Source organism: Strongylocentrotus purpuratus, unplaced genomic scaffold, assembly GCF_000002235.5.
Source record: "Strongylocentrotus purpuratus isolate Spur 01 unplaced genomic scaffold, Spur_5.0 spur5_scaffold_14, whole genome shotgun sequence".
Classification (NCBI taxonomy): domain Eukaryota; kingdom Metazoa; phylum Echinodermata; class Echinoidea; order Camarodonta; family Strongylocentrotidae; genus Strongylocentrotus; species Strongylocentrotus purpuratus.
This window is the reverse complement of record NW_022145599.1, coordinates 27062973-27084343: the sequence shown is the minus strand read 5'-3', so window position 1 is coordinate 27084343 and position 21371 is coordinate 27062973. Positions and strand designations below refer to the sequence as shown.

At 38.3% G+C, this 21371-nt stretch overlaps 1 protein-coding gene across 1 annotated transcript; it reads right to left on the bottom strand.

Moving 5' to 3' along the window:
- Positions 1-2044: 2044 nt before the first annotated feature.
- Positions 2045-19534, bottom strand: LOC578116. Its single transcript, XM_030984601.1, has 15 exons — positions 19280-19534; positions 15944-16390; positions 13013-15030; positions 12239-12391; positions 11414-11530; positions 10709-10865; positions 9626-9759; positions 8669-8719; positions 7553-7739; positions 6692-6864; positions 5936-6027; positions 5263-5344; positions 4185-4331; positions 3661-3742; positions 2045-2791 (listed from the first exon to the last, which is right to left on the bottom strand). Exons 2-15 carry the CDS (start codon positions 16356-16358, stop codon positions 2718-2720), a joined length of 3882 nt encoding a protein of 1293 aa, XP_030840461.1. The 5' UTR covers positions 16359-16390; positions 19280-19534; the 3' UTR covers positions 2045-2717.
- Between the last annotated feature and the right edge of the window lie 1837 nt (positions 19535-21371).

Here is a 21371-nt window from a genome sequence, read left to right as displayed (position 1 = left end):
CATGAGCAAGAGTTTTGAGCAAGAGCTGCATGCGCATACCATCAAAACTAATTTTGAACAAAAGACCTGTATGTAATGTAAACTACACTGTACACTGTACATTGCTAGTTTTGTGGTTAAACTTTTAACACAAATTTATATTCAAAACTTAGATCATCTTTCATTTCAACTTGCCAAATTTTGCTAGCCAAGACACTGTTGGGATTTGATTCGCCAAGTAAACTGTTTTTTTTTTTAATCCTTTAAATCTTACTGTAGTTCAATTTTTGTATGTAAAATGATAATAATAATATTGGCTTTCTTTACTGGTATATCAGATATTGCATTCTGCTGGCATGAATACTGCACTCGTCTTCGACTCGTGCAATATTCGCGAGTTGAATGCAATACCGGAGTGTTGGCTCAGTATACCGGAGTGTTGGCTCAGTCAGTAGAGCGTCCGCCTCACAACCGGGAGGTCGTGGGTTCGAACCCCGGCCGCGTCATACCGAAAGACGTTAAAAGATGGGAGTTGTTGCTACCTTGTTTGGCGTTCAACATTAAGGGATAGAGCAACGTCGATCTGGCGCTGCTCAGTGGCTGCCGGGCTCACGATCAATTGGGCAAAAAGAATTTCCGTTTCGGTTTAATAAAATTTGGAGTGGACTATTAGACTATTATTATTATTATTATTATTATTATATATCTGATATACCACTCAAGGGAAGCCAATATTATATAATTATTGACAGGTGAATAAGGAGGGAGGAATCTAGGTCCTGAATAAGAATGGAGAAAAGGACAAAAGAGGCAGTGATTGAATAAGATGAAGAATTTAGGAAATAGAAATGAGGGAGTGTATGGACGGCAAAATGAGACAATAAATGAACATGAGAAAAATTACAAAATGACTTACATTACCTATCCATGCACAAATCTTTACACAAAGATGAAAATTATGAAAATAGTTGGTGAGTTGTTTCTTTTCTTAGATTGTGAAGGCACTTAAAGTATGATTGCATAAACACACATCAAGTTAAATACAATTAAAAACAATTTCTCTACACACAGTATAACTCCATAACTCATGTAATCTTCTCCTAGATAACATAGTAATTTCTATCTTCCAACTTTCCCAGACTGTGGCCTCATCGAAACCCATCGACTACTCAATTCTCTCATTCCCATAGACTTAAAGGAAACCAAAACCTTCATACTAAGTTACTTTTATTGTAAAGTTTAAGATATTTGAAAAATATCAGTGACAATTTGAACAAAATCGGGCAAGGAATAAGGAAGTAAGAGCTTTTTGAAATGACTAGGCGGCGGTATTCAATTTGATGACATCATCTGTGGACAACTCTCCATGCCTTTTGTACATCAAATTTCATGTTTTTCCTTCTTTCTTGTGATTGAGATAATGTACTCCCCCGAAAGCAAGATATAGAATGCAAAATGATATTCTACTTCACATGTTATGAAGTCGGATCAAGAACACAAATAAATACGAAGAAAACAAAAAAATTGTGAAATTTTATGTACAAAAGGCATGGAGAGTTGTTCACAGATGATGTCATCAAATTGAATACCGCCCTCTAGTGACTAGTCATTTCAAAAAGCTCTTACTTCCTTATTCCTTGCCCGATTTTGTTCAAATTTTCACTGATTTTATTCAAATCTTTTAAACTTTACAATAAAAGTAACTTAGTATGAAGGTTTTGATTTCCTTTAACACAGGAACCACCAGTTCCTATAGTCAATGGGTTAAAGATAAACTTGAGTTCTGGTTAAAAAAAAGAAAATGAATTCTCACAGAATCTAACGATACTTACACTGAATGTTCAAGATTACAAATAAATGTCATGTGTCAAACAATTTTGGAAGAAAATGTATACTGGCTGAGTAATGAGCAAAGAAAGATAAGGAAATCAAGGTGGTACTAGCCCCGACACCATTTGTGTTGTCCCATATACATCTCTGTGTGTACAGTGATTGTTACTTTACCCAGACTGGGCCAAATTTATGATGATTTTGATGACTCCATAGCCTTGCAGTTCATACCAATACTTACATGCTATATGATCAACTTTTTCTCATCCATTCCACACCTTTTCTTTCAAAATGCAATCATATAACCAGAATCCACCTTTATCTTTAAGCCCCCTTAACACATAACAGCTACACTTGTATAACACTTAGTACAATATTACTAAGCACTTTACATTGTACTTATTATTACCACAGTCATTGCATTAAATCGCCAATCCGCACATGATAGTGCACACATTCCGCTCCCTATGGCGTATTCCGGCCAGGCGCCATTGTACAAGCGCACACATGCCAATCCAACCACATTAACGTTTGCACCCTACCGGTTACACATTTGACATCTGAGTGGAGAGTGGCCAATACAGATGTCTTGCCAAAGGACACTATTGCCCCTCCGGGGCATGAACCCACGTCCCTCGCATTTCCAGTCAAGTGTTAAAACCACTCGGCTACGACGACACCTCTACATGATAGACTGTTCTGAGTTTGGAGCCGCATACTGCTGTATCTCTGAATGGACCTGAACATTAATTTTAGTTTGCATTCAACATAGAAAATCCACATGACATCCATGAAACCTCTCTAGCTAGCACTGACAGTTTCTTGTACAAGGTCATTCCTGACGAGAGGTAGAACACTAGAATCACCCAAACTCCTATCCTTTTCGTCTTGCCTGGATGTGTGTGTAGTCAACCTGTTCTTGGTCTCTTGGCATCACTGCCGCCTCCCTCGTCAATACCAGCTATGTTCGGTCTCTTCAGGTCTGTAATAATAATTATAATACTCAGTTTTTATATAGCGCTTATTAGAATCACTAAGCGCTTCCAAACGTACAACAAAAAGGAAGTGTGAATAAATGGATCATTCTTACTAGGAAGAAACGACAGTATATTATTTTGTGAAATGGAGCTGCATGGCAGTAAAGGTTGGTACAGCAAGGCCCGTATAGACATGTCAAATGTATATGCAACTTTCTAGGCTCAAACACAAGGACTTTGTGACTTGCATTCCTTAAGCTGTAAAATTCAAGCTGTAACAATTGATAGTTCTACAAATTAAAATAACACATATTTTGAGAAAAAAAATGTTTTTATGAGGTTAGCCTTCCCCCGTTTTAACATACTAAGAAGCAAAATAAGCATTCATTTTCAAGTATGCTTATACAAAGTTATGTCCTACTTTCAGCAGTTCAATAAGGCGCATAAGGCAAGGTACGTGCCTTTTAATAAGAATTAAAAGTAAAATTGAACTTATTATATCACATCTTGTAAAATGAAAACATGAAGTATAGTAGGAACAAATATTGTTTGCATTATATACAGCCACTAATGATGATATCATAAGTGCTTTCTGAAATATCTGAAATATGGTAGCAGATTACGACTGAAAACATAATTTACTGAATCGCATACTGGTGGCCCTTAATCCAGTCAACACCACCAAACCAACTCAAAATTGACAGAATTTTTGCTGTTTGGGTAATGTAACATGGCTTTCAGTTTATTGTCATTCTGTCTGTTGTTGGTCTTGTTGGTGTGTGACTAAGGTTTTATGGCAGATACGAGTTTCATGATAATGGTACATGTACAGTTTTTAAAAATGTTGTGCCTTTAAACTAATGACAATCCTTACCAGCTGCTGTTCTATCCCTGATGGCTTTCTCCTCGGCTTTCATCTCATTCTCAATCTCCTTGACTGCTCTATCATCATCCTCCTGGTATGCAAAGACAGGATTAGAGATGAATTTGAGTACAGGGTGGCTTTTCACAAGGCTTTTCATCAGCGACAAATGACAGTTTGTGTTATAAGCTAGTGAAATCCTTGCTTCTGATTGGTTAACAGCAGATTTGTCACTGATTTTGTCTTTTGTCATCGAAAAAAGGCTTTGTGAAATGGGTTACTGGTCATGCAATTACATTGTGAAAGAAACTGTCTGGAAGTTATTGAAAAATATTCTGTAGTACTTGAGAATTGATGTATACTGTGAAGTTTAGAATGATCCAAATAAAAAGGAATGAACTCAGTCTTGCCGGAAAACCACATGCACTGCACACAGAAATGGGACTTCACGCATATGTGACATGATATTTTGGTCAGCTGTCACACGTATAACACAAAATAGTATTTTAAATTTGAAAGACAGAGCCAATCCTCACATTAGAGTTGGTCCAGAGTCTGCACTTCTCTCCTAGTTTTGGCATCCATACTTGACCAGGGGTAGCGGCCCTGTTGTCAAAATGAGTGTAGTCTTTGATCGGTTGACGACAGATGTAGCACATCTTGGCTCCACATCGACAAGTCATCTAGATAGAAAGAACAAAAAAATTCTTTCATGGTTATTAGAAATTCACTTTTCGAGGATACTAGTGTTAAAATACATAAGAGCCGGTGTTCATTACTATGACAAACTGTTTTGGATGAAGATATATTGTAACAAATGAATTTGTGGATAGATGAATGAACTCTTTCTCTCCTCCGCCTCTGCCCCCCCCCCCACCCACCCCCAACCCCCTTTTCCCCTCTTTCTTTTTCTTTCTCTCTCTCTCTCTCTCTCTCTCTCTCACTTAGCAATCATGTTATGTAGTTCCACAGCTCCAGAGATGCCAACCTCTTGACACAAAAAAATAGACCCGAGTATCCTAAAAAAAAATCAGATTTTGGAGAGAAAAATCAGATTTTCATGAAAACTCGACACTACCAATGGCCGGTTGGCTACGGGCCAGTAAAATTTTAGAAAAATGCAATACTGGTACGTACGGTCGAGTAAAATGTTTGCTCTTTCATTAAAATTTAAAAAGAAAATTGTAAAGCAAAGTTTTTGTTGGGGTTGCAGGGGTTTACTGGTACACGTTTCTATGCGATTCTGTTGTTTTTATGGATATAAAAAAATTAAAAATTAAAAAATTAAAAAAATTAAAAAATGGTTGGCATCTCTCGTATCTCTAGCCTTCTTTATATGCTGCAACCCATGACCCCTCTACTCCCCTCTTTTAAAGCAGTTTCTTCACACAATCAATCACAAGTACGGTATTCTTCTTCTTCCTGAGCTCCTCTTCCCATGATCTTTGCCGTCAGAGACTCGGAACGAAATCTTGTCTTAAACTAAAATCTCAGTGGTGATACATGTTTGTAGATTTGGTGTCACTGTAAACTTGAAAGACGGGCAAAACTATCTAGGGCAACTTTTTTAGGGTTTAGATCCCAGGCATGACTGCTGAGCTGGAGGTATCTTACCTTATTGCAGCCTTCGGACTTGGTGAACTTTGTCGCACATTTGTAGCACGTCCGCACTTTGGCCACGGTCATTCTCTCTTGACTGTTGTGCATAGTTGTAGAAGAGGAGACAACAAAAGAAAAGACGGAGGAAAACATGATGCAAGATAGAGAGAGAGAGAGAGAGAAAATAGCTAATGAGAATCACATTGTCGACAATTATTGACCTGTTTATATTTCAGTCCTACCAACATCTCACATATTTGATTTGATTTGATTTTTTGGTTTATGCATTTTTTTTCCATACATTTTCATGGCTTGATACAATATTTCAATATTTCAATATACAATATTTCATATGTATATATATATATATATACAGAAAATATACAAAATTTAAAAAATATATTGAATGCATATACATCAGATGCAGGAGGGCTATATCACAAGTAAAGTAGCTTCACGTGCCAGTAGCCCTTAACTTAGATACAACAATAAAAACAAAAAAGTCAGAAGAGTGACTTGCAGAGAAGAAAAGGAAAGGGGAGAGAAGGAGCGTTGGTTTTCTTTTAATACAATAAAACTAATACATCTGCTGCTTGAATACAGGTTCATTCATGGATGAAGTAACGATGCTAGGTCATGGACGATTACATATGACATAAAAATCAGCATTTGGTATATAGGAACTTACTATGAGAGTCTCATTGTAGACTGTTTCTTAACCTGGTCACATTCCAGACCATAATGATCCTTCCAAGGTTCCTTGCAGTTGCGGCAAGTTTCCTAAATGCAAAAATAAAACAGAACAAATAAATATACTGAAGTGGATAGATCTGCACTGACATTCTAGCATTCATTTTTTTTAAAATCCTTATTAACTTCACCTGGGTAGAGGATCAAACAACAATAAAATGCCTATACCATGCGTCATGTATGATACATCTGCACTGACCTTGTGGCATTCAAAGAATACTTTTTTTTCACAAATGATGCCTATTTAATTCACCTGGGTACAGAGTAACAACTAACAATAAAATGCCTATGCCATGCGTCAAGTATGGTAAATCCTCTATGTGAATCTGCACTGACGTTGTGGCATTCAAAGAACACTTTTCACAAATGATGCCTATTTTATTCACCTGGGTACAGAGAAACAAATTACAATAAAATGCCTATGCCATGCCTCAAGTATGGTAAATGCATTCAAAGAATCGGGGGGAGTAAAAAATATTTTTTTAAAAGATTCCGGGAAAAAAAATGGCATCTAACAACATTCTGCCCCTTTTGAGTAAGAAAATTGGAGAGAAAAATTGGGAAAATAGTAAAAAATAGGAAAAATCAGGAGAAAAAAAAGTTTTGGGAAAAAAATAGAGAACAAATCGGAAAACCAATTTAAATTGGGTAATAAATCAGGCCTGAAGAATACATGCCTATTCTTTTCACTGACCTTGTGGCATTCGGGGCAATTGAAGACTTTTTGATCCTTGTCTAGGACAGCAGCATAGTTACATTCAGGACAGCGTAGCAGGTTGTCCATATCAGCCATGTTGATGGACTCCTCTACAACCCTCTCATCATACTTCACAAGAATCTCTTTAGTCAGTGTCTTCTCTAGTTGACCTACCATTTATAAAAGGGGGGGGGGGACCCAAAACGGGTGAATGAGTAAATTATTAAGTGCATAATAAACATTGCCGCCTGAAGTCTAGGTCACTGGGATGACCATGAAGCATCTAGACAATATTGAACAAATTTGCATACAGCAGCATAACCAACAAATTGCAGTAATTTTAACTCGCCTCTCAATGGGATGTCAGTGAACTTGTACTTATGACGGTTTCATGAAATGCTGCTCAGGGATGTTTTTTTTTAACCCTTACTAAGCCCTATCCGATAAAATAAACAGAGAAGAAAACCAGAAAATATAAATATAGAGACCTATTTTTTTTGTGATTTTGAATAATTATTTTATGGAAATGAGCAAACTAATGAAGTACAGAATCAAAACAAAGGGAATTAAAATTGGTCCTGAAGAAGCACACTCAACATTTTTCCAATGTGACATACACAAGTCATTTGACCAGGGCCAATAACAAGTAGAATGGCCATTCAAGACCTTTAACCAAAAAAAATCAGACTTCTCTAATCTGGAATTGACTCATAGTATTTCTATTTTAAATATTATCGTCCAAGAGAATATATCATAAGGACTCACTTCTTGGAAATTAGACTTTTCTAATCTGAAATTGACTCATAGTATTTTTATTTCAAATATTATCGACTAACAGAAGATATCATAGGGACTCACTTCTTGGGAATACGCTGTCACAGCCATCCTCCAGACAGCACAGAGTGGCCTTTCCCTGGCCGTACACAGCTTCCTTGGTGTACCTCTGAAGGCAGGTCTGACAGAAGAGGTGTCCTTCGAGGCACTGGATCATGTTCTCAAAGGTCACTTCCATACAGCAGCAACCGCACTCGATCAGCTGACCCTCCTGCAAAAAAAATGTTATAAAAATATATTTGGTCAAGGTTTGAGCAAGTCCTTCTTCTTCTTCACGTGCCATGTCCTGAGATATTGGCGACCATGGAATGCCACAACTCTCTGTCCCATATTCTATGAAGTAATTCATTCTTCCCGAGATCAATTCCACTTTCAGAAATCCAGACCTGTCAACCTCTGGAGTTCAAAAACTGTATTCTTTAGTCCCAAAAGTTGTATTTTACTGACAAGAGTTATATTCTTGAAAATAAACACGGATTGTTACGCGGATCAATGCCTCTTACAGTTTCTACCTACAGGAAGAATTTTTTGTATTGATCATTGATTGAATATGCATGATTTCGTCATGACTGGTGTGTTCGATGAACCAATGAACTTCCCCAAATTGCCGATGTGAGATGCTTGTAGGATACTTTACAGGACAGAATGGACATTTTGCTATTGAAAATGGTGGACTCACACACAAAATAATGATTTTTAAAAAAAAAAAAATTTTTTTTTTTTTTTTTTTTTAAATCGTACTGTCGTGTCTGCTTCTAAAAATCATACTAAATAAATACGACTAAATCGTACTGGTTGGCAGGTCTGGAAATCCCACTCCTCTCTGAGCAAGTCCACATGGGCATAAAAGGACTGTGCAATTCAATTTTCACTTCTAGATTATCTTCCTTTCGTTTAAAAGCAGTTAAATCTTTACTATTTCTCATCAATGACTCTTTCACTTATCATTCAGATATAATGACATTTTAACATCACAAAGTTACACAAAACACTCATTTTGACTCTAGAATGTTCACAATGACACATCATTTATGTCTCACATCCAAGAATTGAAATATGATGATGATTAAATCACTTGACAAAAATAATACCTTGAATCCATTTAACATTATCTCAAATAATGGCCCATTCCAGGCTCACCTGTTCATACTGATCTTCATTCAACCTCAGAGCAACCTCAAAATCAGATTTCTGAAGAAAGAAAAAAAAAAACATTAGAGAAAATAAAAGTTGATTAAATCAATGCAATCAAACAAATTTGAAATTGAGCAACCAAACTTCAAAACATAACACATATCAATTTGTATATGGATAATGGACCACATGCCTTAATATTTTGAAACTAAAAGAACAAGTAGAAGTGCAGATTGTGGAGTAATTTGTGAATATTGCATGAACAGCTGGTCAAATTAACCATTTCACCAATTCCAAGAAAAAATGTTTACCAAAGCAATGAAATAAGTTCAAGACGAAGAGATAATTTCTGGGAGTGCCTTGGTTAAATATTCGTTTCTACATTTCCTCTCTGACTATTTCTTAGGAAACGATTAAAAATTTATTACTCTGAATTTTCCAAATTAAGTTAGAGATGGTCTTAACTCTTTACATGCCACATAAATAATCTTCTGATAGATGTACCAAAGGCTTCAAGATTATTTACGTTTTCAGTGCAAGGCTACGCAATAACAGTGTTAAAAGGGTTGCCATGGACTTATTCAAGACCAGATATCTGAAATTTTGCAAAGCCATTTTGTTGTACATAAAATCATTCCATCAATTGTTGTCTATTGTTTTGAGAAAAATTGCATGTGTCGCGAATGAATGACCGTGCAGAAAGACAGTTGAACAACCAGAGCGTTAAAGCCCCACTGCACTACTTATAGCTACTTGCGCCCTCTATATAGCAGACAATGCCTAATGGGTGACCATTGGTCCCCCATGGTCCCCTTTTTCTTATGATAATAGAGAGCTGATTTGATGAGATAACCACCTGTCAGTGACCATCCAGGGAAGTCTAAAACCTTCTGGCCAAACTAGTGCAGAGGGGCTTGAAGTAAGACTGGGTGGGGAATGGATAGGATTGCTCAGAGAACTTACCGCAGTTTCATCGATGAGATGTTTCTTGTAGAAGACTACTTCCTTCTTCAGTTCAGGATGCATGGGTTCAAGGTTGCAGATGGGAATAGGTTTACGAGCTTTCTTCATCAGTCGCATCTCAAACGTACGACCATCTGCCAAGAAAATATTTGAACAAAGTAATCAGATGAATCTTTGGACGGTTTACTTCGGTAGGTTCTACGACACATGATCTGGTGACCATTGCTCAATTTCCAACATAAATCAAATTCTTAAATTTAACCCTAAACCTAACCCCAACCCAATTGCAATCATAACTAAGATGCTGTATCTGTGATGAAATAAAGCTTGATTGCAAACTTCACATAATACATGCACTGAAAATCAAGGACAGAAAGCAAATAAACTTTCCACAGGGTTGGTAATCAAGGATTGATTTTAACTTTCAGCCACATCTACATCTTGCTTTAAACGCAAGATATATTCTTTCTCACACTGTTGCTCTTTAAAAAAAAACAATAGTGAATGTATTATAAGGTCAATTTTTTTAGTTTTTTTTTTACACGGGAAGAGAGTTTTTTTTTTGTTTTTTTTTTCAATCTCGATAAATTATGCCCCTTCACACAGGTACTTTGCCGGCCGAAAGCTCACTCACGCGGGGGATATCGACTCACCATTTGAAATCTAGCCTGTCCAAATATCTGTTTGGACTCGGAGGAAAAATTTCTGTAATATTTAGTTTTAAAAACAACATTGTTACTATTATTTGTGACCTAGTTCACAAGCTCTTTAACTGCGCCTTGTAATAAATTAAAATTCTTTCCTTGCATGGCTTGGGTTTCTCAACGGTAAACGCTGAAATAAGACGCGACCTGATCTGGCTTGCTGCCTTCAGTGTCGGTAAAAAAAAAAATAGGGTGCATCTGATACACAGAGATTTACGGTACTTAACAGAGATCACAATACTAGGAGATTTATCATCTGACAAATGACAAATTGGTGAACAATTATAGTACTATCACAACCATGTATAAATGCTGAATGGTACGTTGAGACACAAACTTGCAAAATCAGGCAGCATGAAAACCAGTTGTGCCAACTGACCTTTCTCGACGTGGAAGAAAGATCCCTTGGTGTCGTCACGCATCATGAGCTGGATATTAGGGTCTGCCTGGATAGCATCCTCTAGGATCTTCTTAGTCTTGGCGTAGGAGCCATGGGACACGGTCTGCAGCACAAGACGCAGGCTGGTCTTGCTGATCTGAAATAAAGAGACGATAACAATTTATCAAGGAAGCCTTTCACTGAATCCTCTAGGATCTTCTTGGTCTTGGCGTAGGAGCCATGGGACACGGTCTGCAGCACAAGGCGCAGGCTGGTCTTGCTGATCTGAAATAAAGAGGTGATAACAATTTATTGGGGAAGTCTTTCACTGAATCCTCTAGGATCTTCTTGGTCTTGCCTCTTGGAGTAGGAGAGTTGGATAGGGAGAAACCCTAGCGGTCCACCTGCACATCTGAATCAGTCATGATAAGCGGAGAGACGCAAAGGGCACAGTCTAGAATCCCACAGAAATCTGAAAATCAGATTCCCTGACTTTGGGAGATATTTTTTTTCCCATGGCTTTCCAAAATAGTTCATTTTCCCATGACTCCCCAGGTATTTCCATGACCATGAGAACCTTGCAAAGTTGATTTTTCCACTTCCATGCGCAGGTCAAGCCAAATCGTTAATTTCAATAATAAATTGACATAGGGCAATGGTCGCCAGAGTATATGGTGCACAACCCTTTCCAAGACTAATATTTACCTTTATGAAATCATTGGTGAGTAGATTCAAGCCTTGATTGAAGAACTGACCGTAATTCTGAATGAATCCTCTCTTGCGATAGTCTAACGTGAGGTAATCTATCTCCTTTTCTTTTTCCTGCAGAGAAAAACAATTATGATATTAGGATGTGTTTTTGTAATTGCTGCTGCTGTGAAGTTGTTGTTGCTGCTGTTGTTTGCTTATACTTTTCATCAACAAACTACACGACTGGAGAGGCCAAATTATGGCAAAAATGTCCAATTATAAACACTTGGTGAATAAAAATTTGTGACAACTTTATGAGAGAAGTGCCTAAAATGTTCTAAATTTCACCCTGCTTATCTTGTTTGAAGTAACAACAACTTTTGGTAAACTATATTGATACTCTACTTTGTGTTCCACCAACTACAACAGGTACCAATTTCCTGCATCTTCAGCCAGAACTGCATCAATAATAGCTTCTTTGTTCACAGCTGGTACTTGGTTAGCAGTTTGGACCCCTACATCTATAACCTTCAGAAAAAACAGTCCTTTTCTACAGACTTTTTTGAAATGACGGGCACAGACTTATTTACCTTGATTTTTCTACAAAAACCTTTTCTGCACAGGTATATCCACAGATTGTGTGCCAAGACAGGTTAGCTATCTGGTCAGATAATCTTCAAACAGTAAGTCAAACAATTGTTCCTTCAACTTTCATAAAAATTGTCAGGAGATACACTGTCTGTTGGTCATGTACTACAAAGGCAAATTATCAGAGAATTTAGTGTAACTTGATGCATAGCTTTGGTGAAATCCAAGGGCTAACGTGAGAGATTATTTTACCTTGATCACTGGTGGTACTGGGTTAGCAGCTGGTGTGTTAGCATTGGCAACATCTAAATTCTCCAGCAGGTAGTTGCATGTTGCATTGACATTCCTGTGCTCGATAAGCATGCCCCTTACCACCGTTTCATCGGCAGTAGGAAACATCTTCATCTAGAAAAAAAAGGGAAAAAAGAAGTGTTAGGTAGTGTGATTAGGTTGTGCTGGTTCTCACTGCCTTGGTAGATCTAATATGTAGAAAATTAAAGTTCACCCGATGCAGTACATGTATATCCTGACTTTTGGAATACTTTTTCTTTCCTCTCTCCATGAAGTGATTTAGATGATTTATTCTTCATAGTTAAGATCTTCTCAAAGCTTTATTAATCAATCTCTATGACTCTTTAAGATTGATAATTTAAGCATGAAAGTGATATAAACTTCTCTATCTAGAATGAGCCATATTCTCACAATCACTTCATGAAGAGAGGTTATAAACAAAATATTCCAACATGGGCAACAGCATATGTCATACTAATAAGCCTCGTTCATGTGAACCAGTAACCACCTCAAATCGCCAAGGTAAAATAAATGACATAAAAAGAGTAGTGGGTTTCACATTTCTGCATTTGACAACACACAAATTATGCTTGGTAGGCTTTGTTGTGCCCACGCATTTTCTTCTCTTTTTTTTCATCCCAACTTATCATTCACAAGCAGGACCTGTATTTTGCCATGGTATTTTCTTTTAATGTGATTTACTATATCATGCGTAAGTGAAACCAAAAAACTTACCACCAATTGCACCATGTTTTCAAGTTCAAGAGAAGCAGCTTCCATCCCACCTGCATCAGTTGCCGTCGCACCTGTCGTCTCTGGCACCATAGCTGGTCTTGGAGCTGGGTCCAGCCCTGGTATTGATACCTTGGGAAGTGGTTCAGCTGGGTCATACACCTGTACTGGGTTTGGCAGTGGTCGAACTTGCACAGGAGGGTTAAGAGGAGGAAGTGGCTCAATAGGCAATAGGGGATTTAGGGGAGGGGCAGGGTCCCTGTGCATGCAGTCAACAAATCTCTTGACCTGTTGGTTATAAAACACATGCTCTTGTGTCAGTTTAGCATGATTGTTCCCTGCACCGACATCAATTCTTATAGGTGGTCTTTCCTTTACACCTCCTGTATTGCTCTGATTTAAACCATGGTTTTCAACTGCTTTTGGAATCTGAACTTGCGAATGAGTTGTAGTGTGTGGACATGATACCACTGGTCTTTGGTTCACGACATTAAAGGCACTGTTGTGTCTAACATCTCCATTAAATGTGCACTTAGGAAGAATCGGAATGAAAGTTTTGGAGCTTCCAGCTAGGTGTTGTGAATTGCTTTGCTTCATCATTCCCTGTGCTGCATTTGAAGAGCTTGATAGTACCAGTATTGGGTCGCGGAGTATGCCGTTATTTAGGGAAGTGCTTACTTTGGCCGCAAGGCTGGGTTGGGGGAGGTTTAACCGCACACCTCCTGCCCTCATCCCTTGAGACAGGCCATTACCCAGAATTGAGGCACTCTTCAATATTACAGGTTTAATCCGTTCTCCTTGTTTGGGCGTGACTGCAGACCCAGAGCTGGTTCTACTTATCTGCAAGTTTTTCGTAGACTTTGAGTTTGTGCTAGAGCTCACTTGATGCGTTGTGGTTGCAGGTCTCAAAGCATTATCACTAGGGGCTCTGCTTAAAGTGGCTGCTTTGAAATGCAGCTTGGTGCCACTGGGAGTTGAAAGTTTAAGTGGAATACCAGTACTTCCTGCAATTTTTGTGAAACTGGCTTTGTTTGGGCCATCTTTATCATCAGTGTTTTGGAACATACATTTTGGAAAGACAACCTCTTCCTTGATTTCAATTTTTGGTGTGTAAGGATTGTTAATTGGGAAACCGCGTGAAGCGCTCGCTGGGGGCGGGACCAGGGTGCCGGATTTTATTTCATCACTAGGTGCCCTACTCAGAGTTGCTGGAATTGCTCTCTTCCTTTCCAGTTCTTTCCTCAATGTCAAGGCCCTTGGAGTTGAAGATCCTACCACAGAATAGTGTCCATTCCGTCCTTCACGAATCTGAAGTTTGGGTACCTTCTGTTCCTCTGCAGGCTTTAGGACTACACGTCCATTAATGATAACTGGTCTTGAATGAGAATTGAATTTTCCCCCAGCTGACACTGTTGATGTAGCACACACCCCTATGCTTGAATTGGAAGCAGTTTGGCAAAGTGTGCCAAGTTCTTGTCCAGGGAATTTTCTTACACAAAAAGTGGTATCCACAGGAGGTCTTGAATGAGCACTAAAAGGTGCTGTTGATAGGCTGGAAGTGAAAGACATCCCTGTGCTACAAGGAGTAGCATTTCGGTCTTGTGCATTAGCCTTAGACTGAAAACCAGGGCTATCAAGGTCACATACCTTGATGCCATTCAGGTTCACATTACCACTTACTGAAGGGACGGCATTGGCTACTTGATTCCAGAGAGAAGGACTGGACTTTCTTGCTGCTGCTTCTCCAAGGGTCGTTGATGGTGCAGGATTATCAAAGGATGCTGCGGCAACAGTTGGTACTGCTTCATTTGGAGATTTCGTTTTCAATGGATATGGGGTACAAGGTTGAACTGAAAACCCAAGGACGTCTGGAAGTTCCGCATAGGTTTCATCAATGTCATTGTTTACAGTGGTCTTTGATAGACAAACAAGAGATTCAGCTCTCGTACTGGATACACTTTTATATGTTGAGCTGAGCTCAGTACCGGTAATCACATCTTCTTTCCCTTCAGTTGTGGGACCTGACATCCAAAAAAAGGAAAGTTGAAAATTAAGCACAATTTATTGATATCTTATAACTTGGAAATAACAAAGTAACAGTGCTTAAGATCAAGGCTTGTAATATCTGCAAAATCAAGGTAACAACATCACTGGAAGGGTGGACAAGCTTGACCTAAAATAGCACTACACAGACATACTCTATGCTTACAATGTATAAGAGAGGCTCTTCACACTGATACATGGCTCACATACTTGATACTCTTATCATTTTGCATTAAAAACCGTAGCATACATTGTATATAGTGATTACACATATTGTAAAGGGGAAGACCATTTTGATTTTAAGTTGGTTTTAATAGAAGAAGAAAAATGAGAAGAACAGGTCAGTTTATGCATGAGCGAATTCTGATTCAAATTGCAAAAGTTATGAATTTTTTAAATTGCGTTCAATCAAACACAAATTGGTAACTCTATGACGAATCTTGTGCGCTCTATTCCTTTTTGCTCTGTACTAATTTTTATTTTTTAATCTGAATTTTTGTTTTCCCTCAAAAATACTTTAAATCATACATGTACATGCACCCTAATTATTATTATGGCAAATGTGTTTCATTTTCAATAATCAAGAAAATGTAATTTTATCATAGTTTTTGTTCAATTTCATTTAAACTTTCACCAGTATGCTTCTGATTATCAAGGTTGGAATTTCCTTTCAGGGAAAATAAAATATGTCAACGCATCATTAGCAGCAATTTATCTGTTACCTCTTTATAGGCTTTGGTCGATTTGTGGAACAAACAATGGATTGCGACAGTCAATTTTTTGTCACATTTACAGTGTATATTGGTACCATACACTCTAAACAATGTGGGAGTCTAATGTTTAGATCCAAACAACAGTGGTTTTGTGTGACTGCATAATTCAATAACTTACTGTCAGTGTCATCAGTGAGATCAATGACTACAGGTATGTCGTTTTTCCTTGACATGTCTGGCAGCTCTGGCTCTACATCAAGGTCTTGGAGATTTGGTATTGCATTTAAAATGACCTCTTTGTCATCGAACACCACAGGATCGCCATCCGGAATGTCATCGATCATGAAGTCATCCACGATATCATCCATGATATCATCCTGGAGAGGCTTCTGGAACGAGTCGACCTGGGCGTCATCGTTTGGTGCATCTTCCCTCGAGAGGAGGTCATCCATGCAGCGATTGAGAAGGGTCCCCTCGTCCACTGGCTCATAACAGTTTCTGGGGTGCGTGACGCACTCTAGGATCAGCTCTGCTGGGCGCATGGGGAACATGGCCATCAGGTTCTGGGCTACGTTGTTCTGAATCGTCTCCATTCTGATGATAGCTTCTTTTCATTAGTTCATGCCTGTTGGAGAAGAGTTTGGTGAAAATGCAATTAGACCTGGGCCACTGGCTGCAATTTCAACTATATGTCCACAAAATGAAAAATGTATGCTGTGTGTTCAGACAGGTTGGTTAACTTGGTTATCAGGACTGTTGATTACAAAAAGTAATTTGAAGAAGTTTATAGAACATTTCATAAATGTGCACAATAAGCGTGTAGCGAGCAAAAGTGCTCATCCAATTTAGTCAATTTGAGTGAAATTATGAGTCAACACATGTATGCGACACATGTATGTGCCGTACAGAGCTGTGTACAGAGACTATGTGTAGATAGGTGGCATACAATGTACTTATTTATTGCTTCCCGGAAAAAGAAAACTTGATACCAGAGTATAATATAAATAGGGATTTGCGTACTTTCCATGTGTCCCCGACTATAATGACCTAACATACGATTTACACAGAACAATAACACTGACCTCTACATGTTGCTGTTGGTACTGCCGGAAACGCAAATAAACAAGGTGTACACAAAAAATAGCAGTTTTCGCGTTGCAGATATACTTTTATTTCAAATTAATTCAAACAGGCGCACATGCAGGGAATTTGCTAAATTCAGCGAACTCGGTGATATAAATCATCAATTTCATATTTCATAATTATCACCTAGCCCGCGAATGCGGCGAGAAGATTGACAAATGTCAGTTTTAGAATTATTGTATTCCCCATACCGTACGCAGTAGGGGCGCTGGTCCGAGAATGAGGATTGTCTGCATAAACAAGGATATCCTCGTACATGCAGACAACTTGCGTCCTTAAAATAAGGATCGTCCTATTTTTGCTGATTTTTTTTTCACCGGCGCTCTGCAGGTTTTGGGTAGGGAGGCCAATGCCCGGGCGTAAGGCTTCTACACCTACGATTTGTGCGCTCGTCGCCCACTTCAAAAAATTAGCAAAGGGAAAAAAATGATGTAAAAATAAAAATTGAAGAAAATATGAAAAGAAAATACAATTATACATTTCACAACATACCTATAATCACGGATCTGTAACAGTCTTTCACCATTTGTTGACAATCTTGCAGATTTTGACGTTTTTTAATCCAATAATTGTGGTTGCAGACGACCTTGACGCACTCGCACCACCGACTAAGAAAATCCTAGAGGGCGTAGAGGTTTGCTCACTAAAAACCTTCTCATTGGCAGAAGGTAGACCCTAAAAATATGGGATCCGTTTTGAGTAAAGAACTTTTGATAGAGATCAACATTTCAGATGTTCACAATTGCCACTTCTAACAACTAGAAAATATAAAGAAAAAAGATTGTATCTTTTTAAATACAGATTTTTACAAACTGAACATTCGAAAGTAGATAGAGTACGATGTTTCTGTCAATCTTGCGTTGGTTTGAGCCCTATAGCTACATCCATCTCAAAATGAGAAGGAAAACAGTGAACAGTGACGTCATTGTTCGCGCCAAAAATAAAGGGTATTGCGACATAATCTGAGCTCCGGTCAGATCGTGCCCAAAGCGTAGTCTTATTTATAGACCCTAGTACCTTATTCTCACAGCACTAGATACGAGTGTCGTGCAGTAATGTATGAGAAGTGTTAAAAAAGATATTTCAGTAAAAAAAAAAGTCTACGTGAGCAGTCTATACTCCAATTGAGAATTGAAATGAAAGCCATGATTTGAAGGTGTGTGTTGTACTTGTATGATACATGGTTAGTGAGTGTGTATGTTACGTATAGCGAAAGGGAGAGAGAGAGAGAGAGTGAGAGAAATATTAGTACACGTACGCTGCATGCATGGATGTGCGCTATGATTGTGTTCGCTGCAAGATGGATTTTAATTGGACCTCGTAACTTCTCGATCATTGATAATAAGGAATACTCATGAGAAAATCAAATTATTGGAATACACATCTAAGGTAAATATCAATGAATTATATATATTTCTATTCTTCATTTTTGAACCATCGTCTTCGGCTCGTAGTAGTAGAAGATGTAATCGTTCGCACATTGATGGCTGGACTTCAGCCTGCATCGGGGCTTGCCTGTGTCGGTGGAGGGATCAACTAAGAAGAAGAAGGTGTGTACGTGTGCGACCGATTCAAGGCTAGCCGCTGTTGAGTGATTGCACTTTCGCGCGAAGTTTTAAACTTCATCATGAACTTTGTCCCTCGGGCCTGTCTAATTATGAACGTAACTTTGCGACATGAAATATAATTGTTTCAAGGCTCTTACGTACGGAAAGGCGTAGAAGGAAATGGCTACAAACCAGCTGGATATCTCCTATTTGATGGAACCTATGGAGTCGGCAGATGGGTGGATTTTCTTAGTGAAAGTAAATGCTTTCTTTTAATCTTAGTTTTAGTATAAACAAATTAGTAATTAAAAAGTTAGATTTGGGCATTGGCCTCCCTATTTTGGGTTCCTAAACCGTGTGCTGGCCATGTGAAAAATGGATTCCGCTTAAGAAAATAACCCCAGTTCACCGTCTACTCTTTAATAGGGGTTGTCCAAGTTTTGCGGACGCATACGTCCGTGTTTACGAAGACGATCCTTGTTTAATTAAGTGGACGATCCTCATTCTCAGATCATGCAGCGCCCCTTCTGATACACAATCATGCAATAGAACTAGATCTATAGAAGAAGAAGAAGAAATAGCTCACAGCAGTATCTGTAATCTGTATACCGGTAGGAGATTCAGCAATTAAGCCGAGATAACTTCGCACAGATTTGCTTCGTTCTGTCACAGTTCACACACATTGTTTTCCTCATTCCCACTACATTACAGTTTACACCCAACTTCAGCTTGCGTGTGTCGGAATGAAGCACACCAGCCTGCAGCAGTACGTGCGAAGTCATTACATTACCGATTCCTGTCATTAGCGCCATTACCCTACTTACCAAAAATTCACGGAAGATTTTGGTCAGGCATTTTCAATATTTGTTTGACAATTTGTCGAGCATGTTTTTTTCAGCTACAAATTCTAGACGAGCTCGACGACGGCACGGCAGCATTCTTACTTCATCACATCACATGAACGTCATTATATACTCGTAGTACTTTCGAGTTGAGTGAAAATCCCCACGCATATGATCGAAATCCCGGTTTATTTTGGTTAGAAATATTTCAGCCGTATTCATATTCTTTTAAACTAATTCTCATGTGTCGTGATCGTATTAAGTTGACAGTGCTATTTCTATATAAATGAAAATATAAAATTTAATTCTTTATTATCCACTTAAACCAAGACATTCCAAAAGTTTCTCGATATCATGATATAGTGTGATAGCTTTGATTCCGATGAGGATACCAGTACTTGATTAAGACTACCTAGCGCTCAAGTTCCAACAAGTCGGACCGTCATTCAGTGGCTAGATAACTAGGACGGGGGCATAGACATAGAGATATATATATATATATATATATCTCTATGGATGGGGGTAATCCCACCCCACCCCACCCCAAACCACAACTTGAGTAATTATATGGATAAAATGTCGAATGCCTCATCAGTGTGCTTCAAATCATATCAAATGCGATTACAATTCTGTCTTTTTGATTGTTATAAGTGTAGCCCAATTGTTTCTTCCATATTTGAATGGAATAAGCTAGATAATTCACTGAGAACGGCTTCCTCTGTCAATTCATTGAAGAGATTGTTTAAACAAAGTTGTAATTTGTGAATGGCTCAGCCGAACATACACTACGTGCATGTTCTGTAATATTAACATGACTTATTCACATAATTGCGACTTAATTATATAATATTTTCCTATTGACATTACTGTTTACTAGGTTAATGATATATGTTTATTTTGCAAACGAGTATTATTTTTGTAACTGTTCTGTATAAATGTTATAAACGATAAATATGTTCATTCAGGGCCCCATGGAAGACCACTACTTGTTGGTGAATGGGCTACCCTGTCAAAAGATTAGAAATAAATAAATAAAATAAATACCCCTGTTTGACACGTCGATTTAAACATGATTAAGATGGACGAAGTATTCAAAATAATGTTAGGCCATGGAGTTACTAGCCTCATACGTTCTCTATACCGTCATGTGCGTCGATCACGGTGGGGTACCTGTTTTTGTTTTTGTTTTTATTCCCCTAGCTTCCCCCGGGTAGCTTCCACTCTCCTCCATGCATTGCAAAAATGTCGGCTTTGATTTGAAGGCGTATTGAAATTAGTGTATTTTCTCAAAATATGACATAAAAAATGTATCCTATAAGACTAAGACCGTTTTATTTAAGTTCAGGGTGCTGGGTGGCCTTTCGAGGCTGAAGTACTCCCCCCCCCCCCCAAAAAAAAAAAAAAAAAATATGGAAGAAAAAAAAAGGGGATTAAGATGAATTCCCCTATGATAAAAACCAACGATTTAAAAATAATACAAAATTGCAAGTCGCAAAAGAAAAAGAGTCTATACACACTAAAGAAAAGGGTCTATACACACCCTGCTTTTGAAGAACCTATACGAGGCAACGATTTAGCCTAGAAACCTATACTAACAGTGAATCATAGAGTCAAATGTTTTAAGCCCCCGTCATGTCATTATGTGGGATGTCAACTTTATGTATGGGAATTTGAGCGTCATGCATGCTATGACTAGGGTTATCCAATGCTGTCCGTGCAACCAAATAGGTGAGAGCGAGAGATAGAGAGAGATATGATAAGTGATAAGTGATATGAATTACATAAGGTAGGGGGGGCAGGGGGGCAGAGTGCCCCCCCCCCCCTGACGGGCTCCAGGGGGAAAAAGAAAAAGGGGAAAGAAAAGAAAAGAAAGGAAAGGAAAGAAAAAGAAAAAAGGAAAAGGGAAGAAAAAAGGAAAGAAAGAGAAAAAAGGAAAAAAGGGAAAGAAAAAAGGAAGAAGAAGAGAAAAGGAAGAAAAAGGGAAAAGAAAAGGAAAGGAATAAAAATGGGGAAATTAAAAAAAAAAAAAAAAACCATGGCCGTACGCACCAGGGGGGGGGGGGGCAGTTGTCCC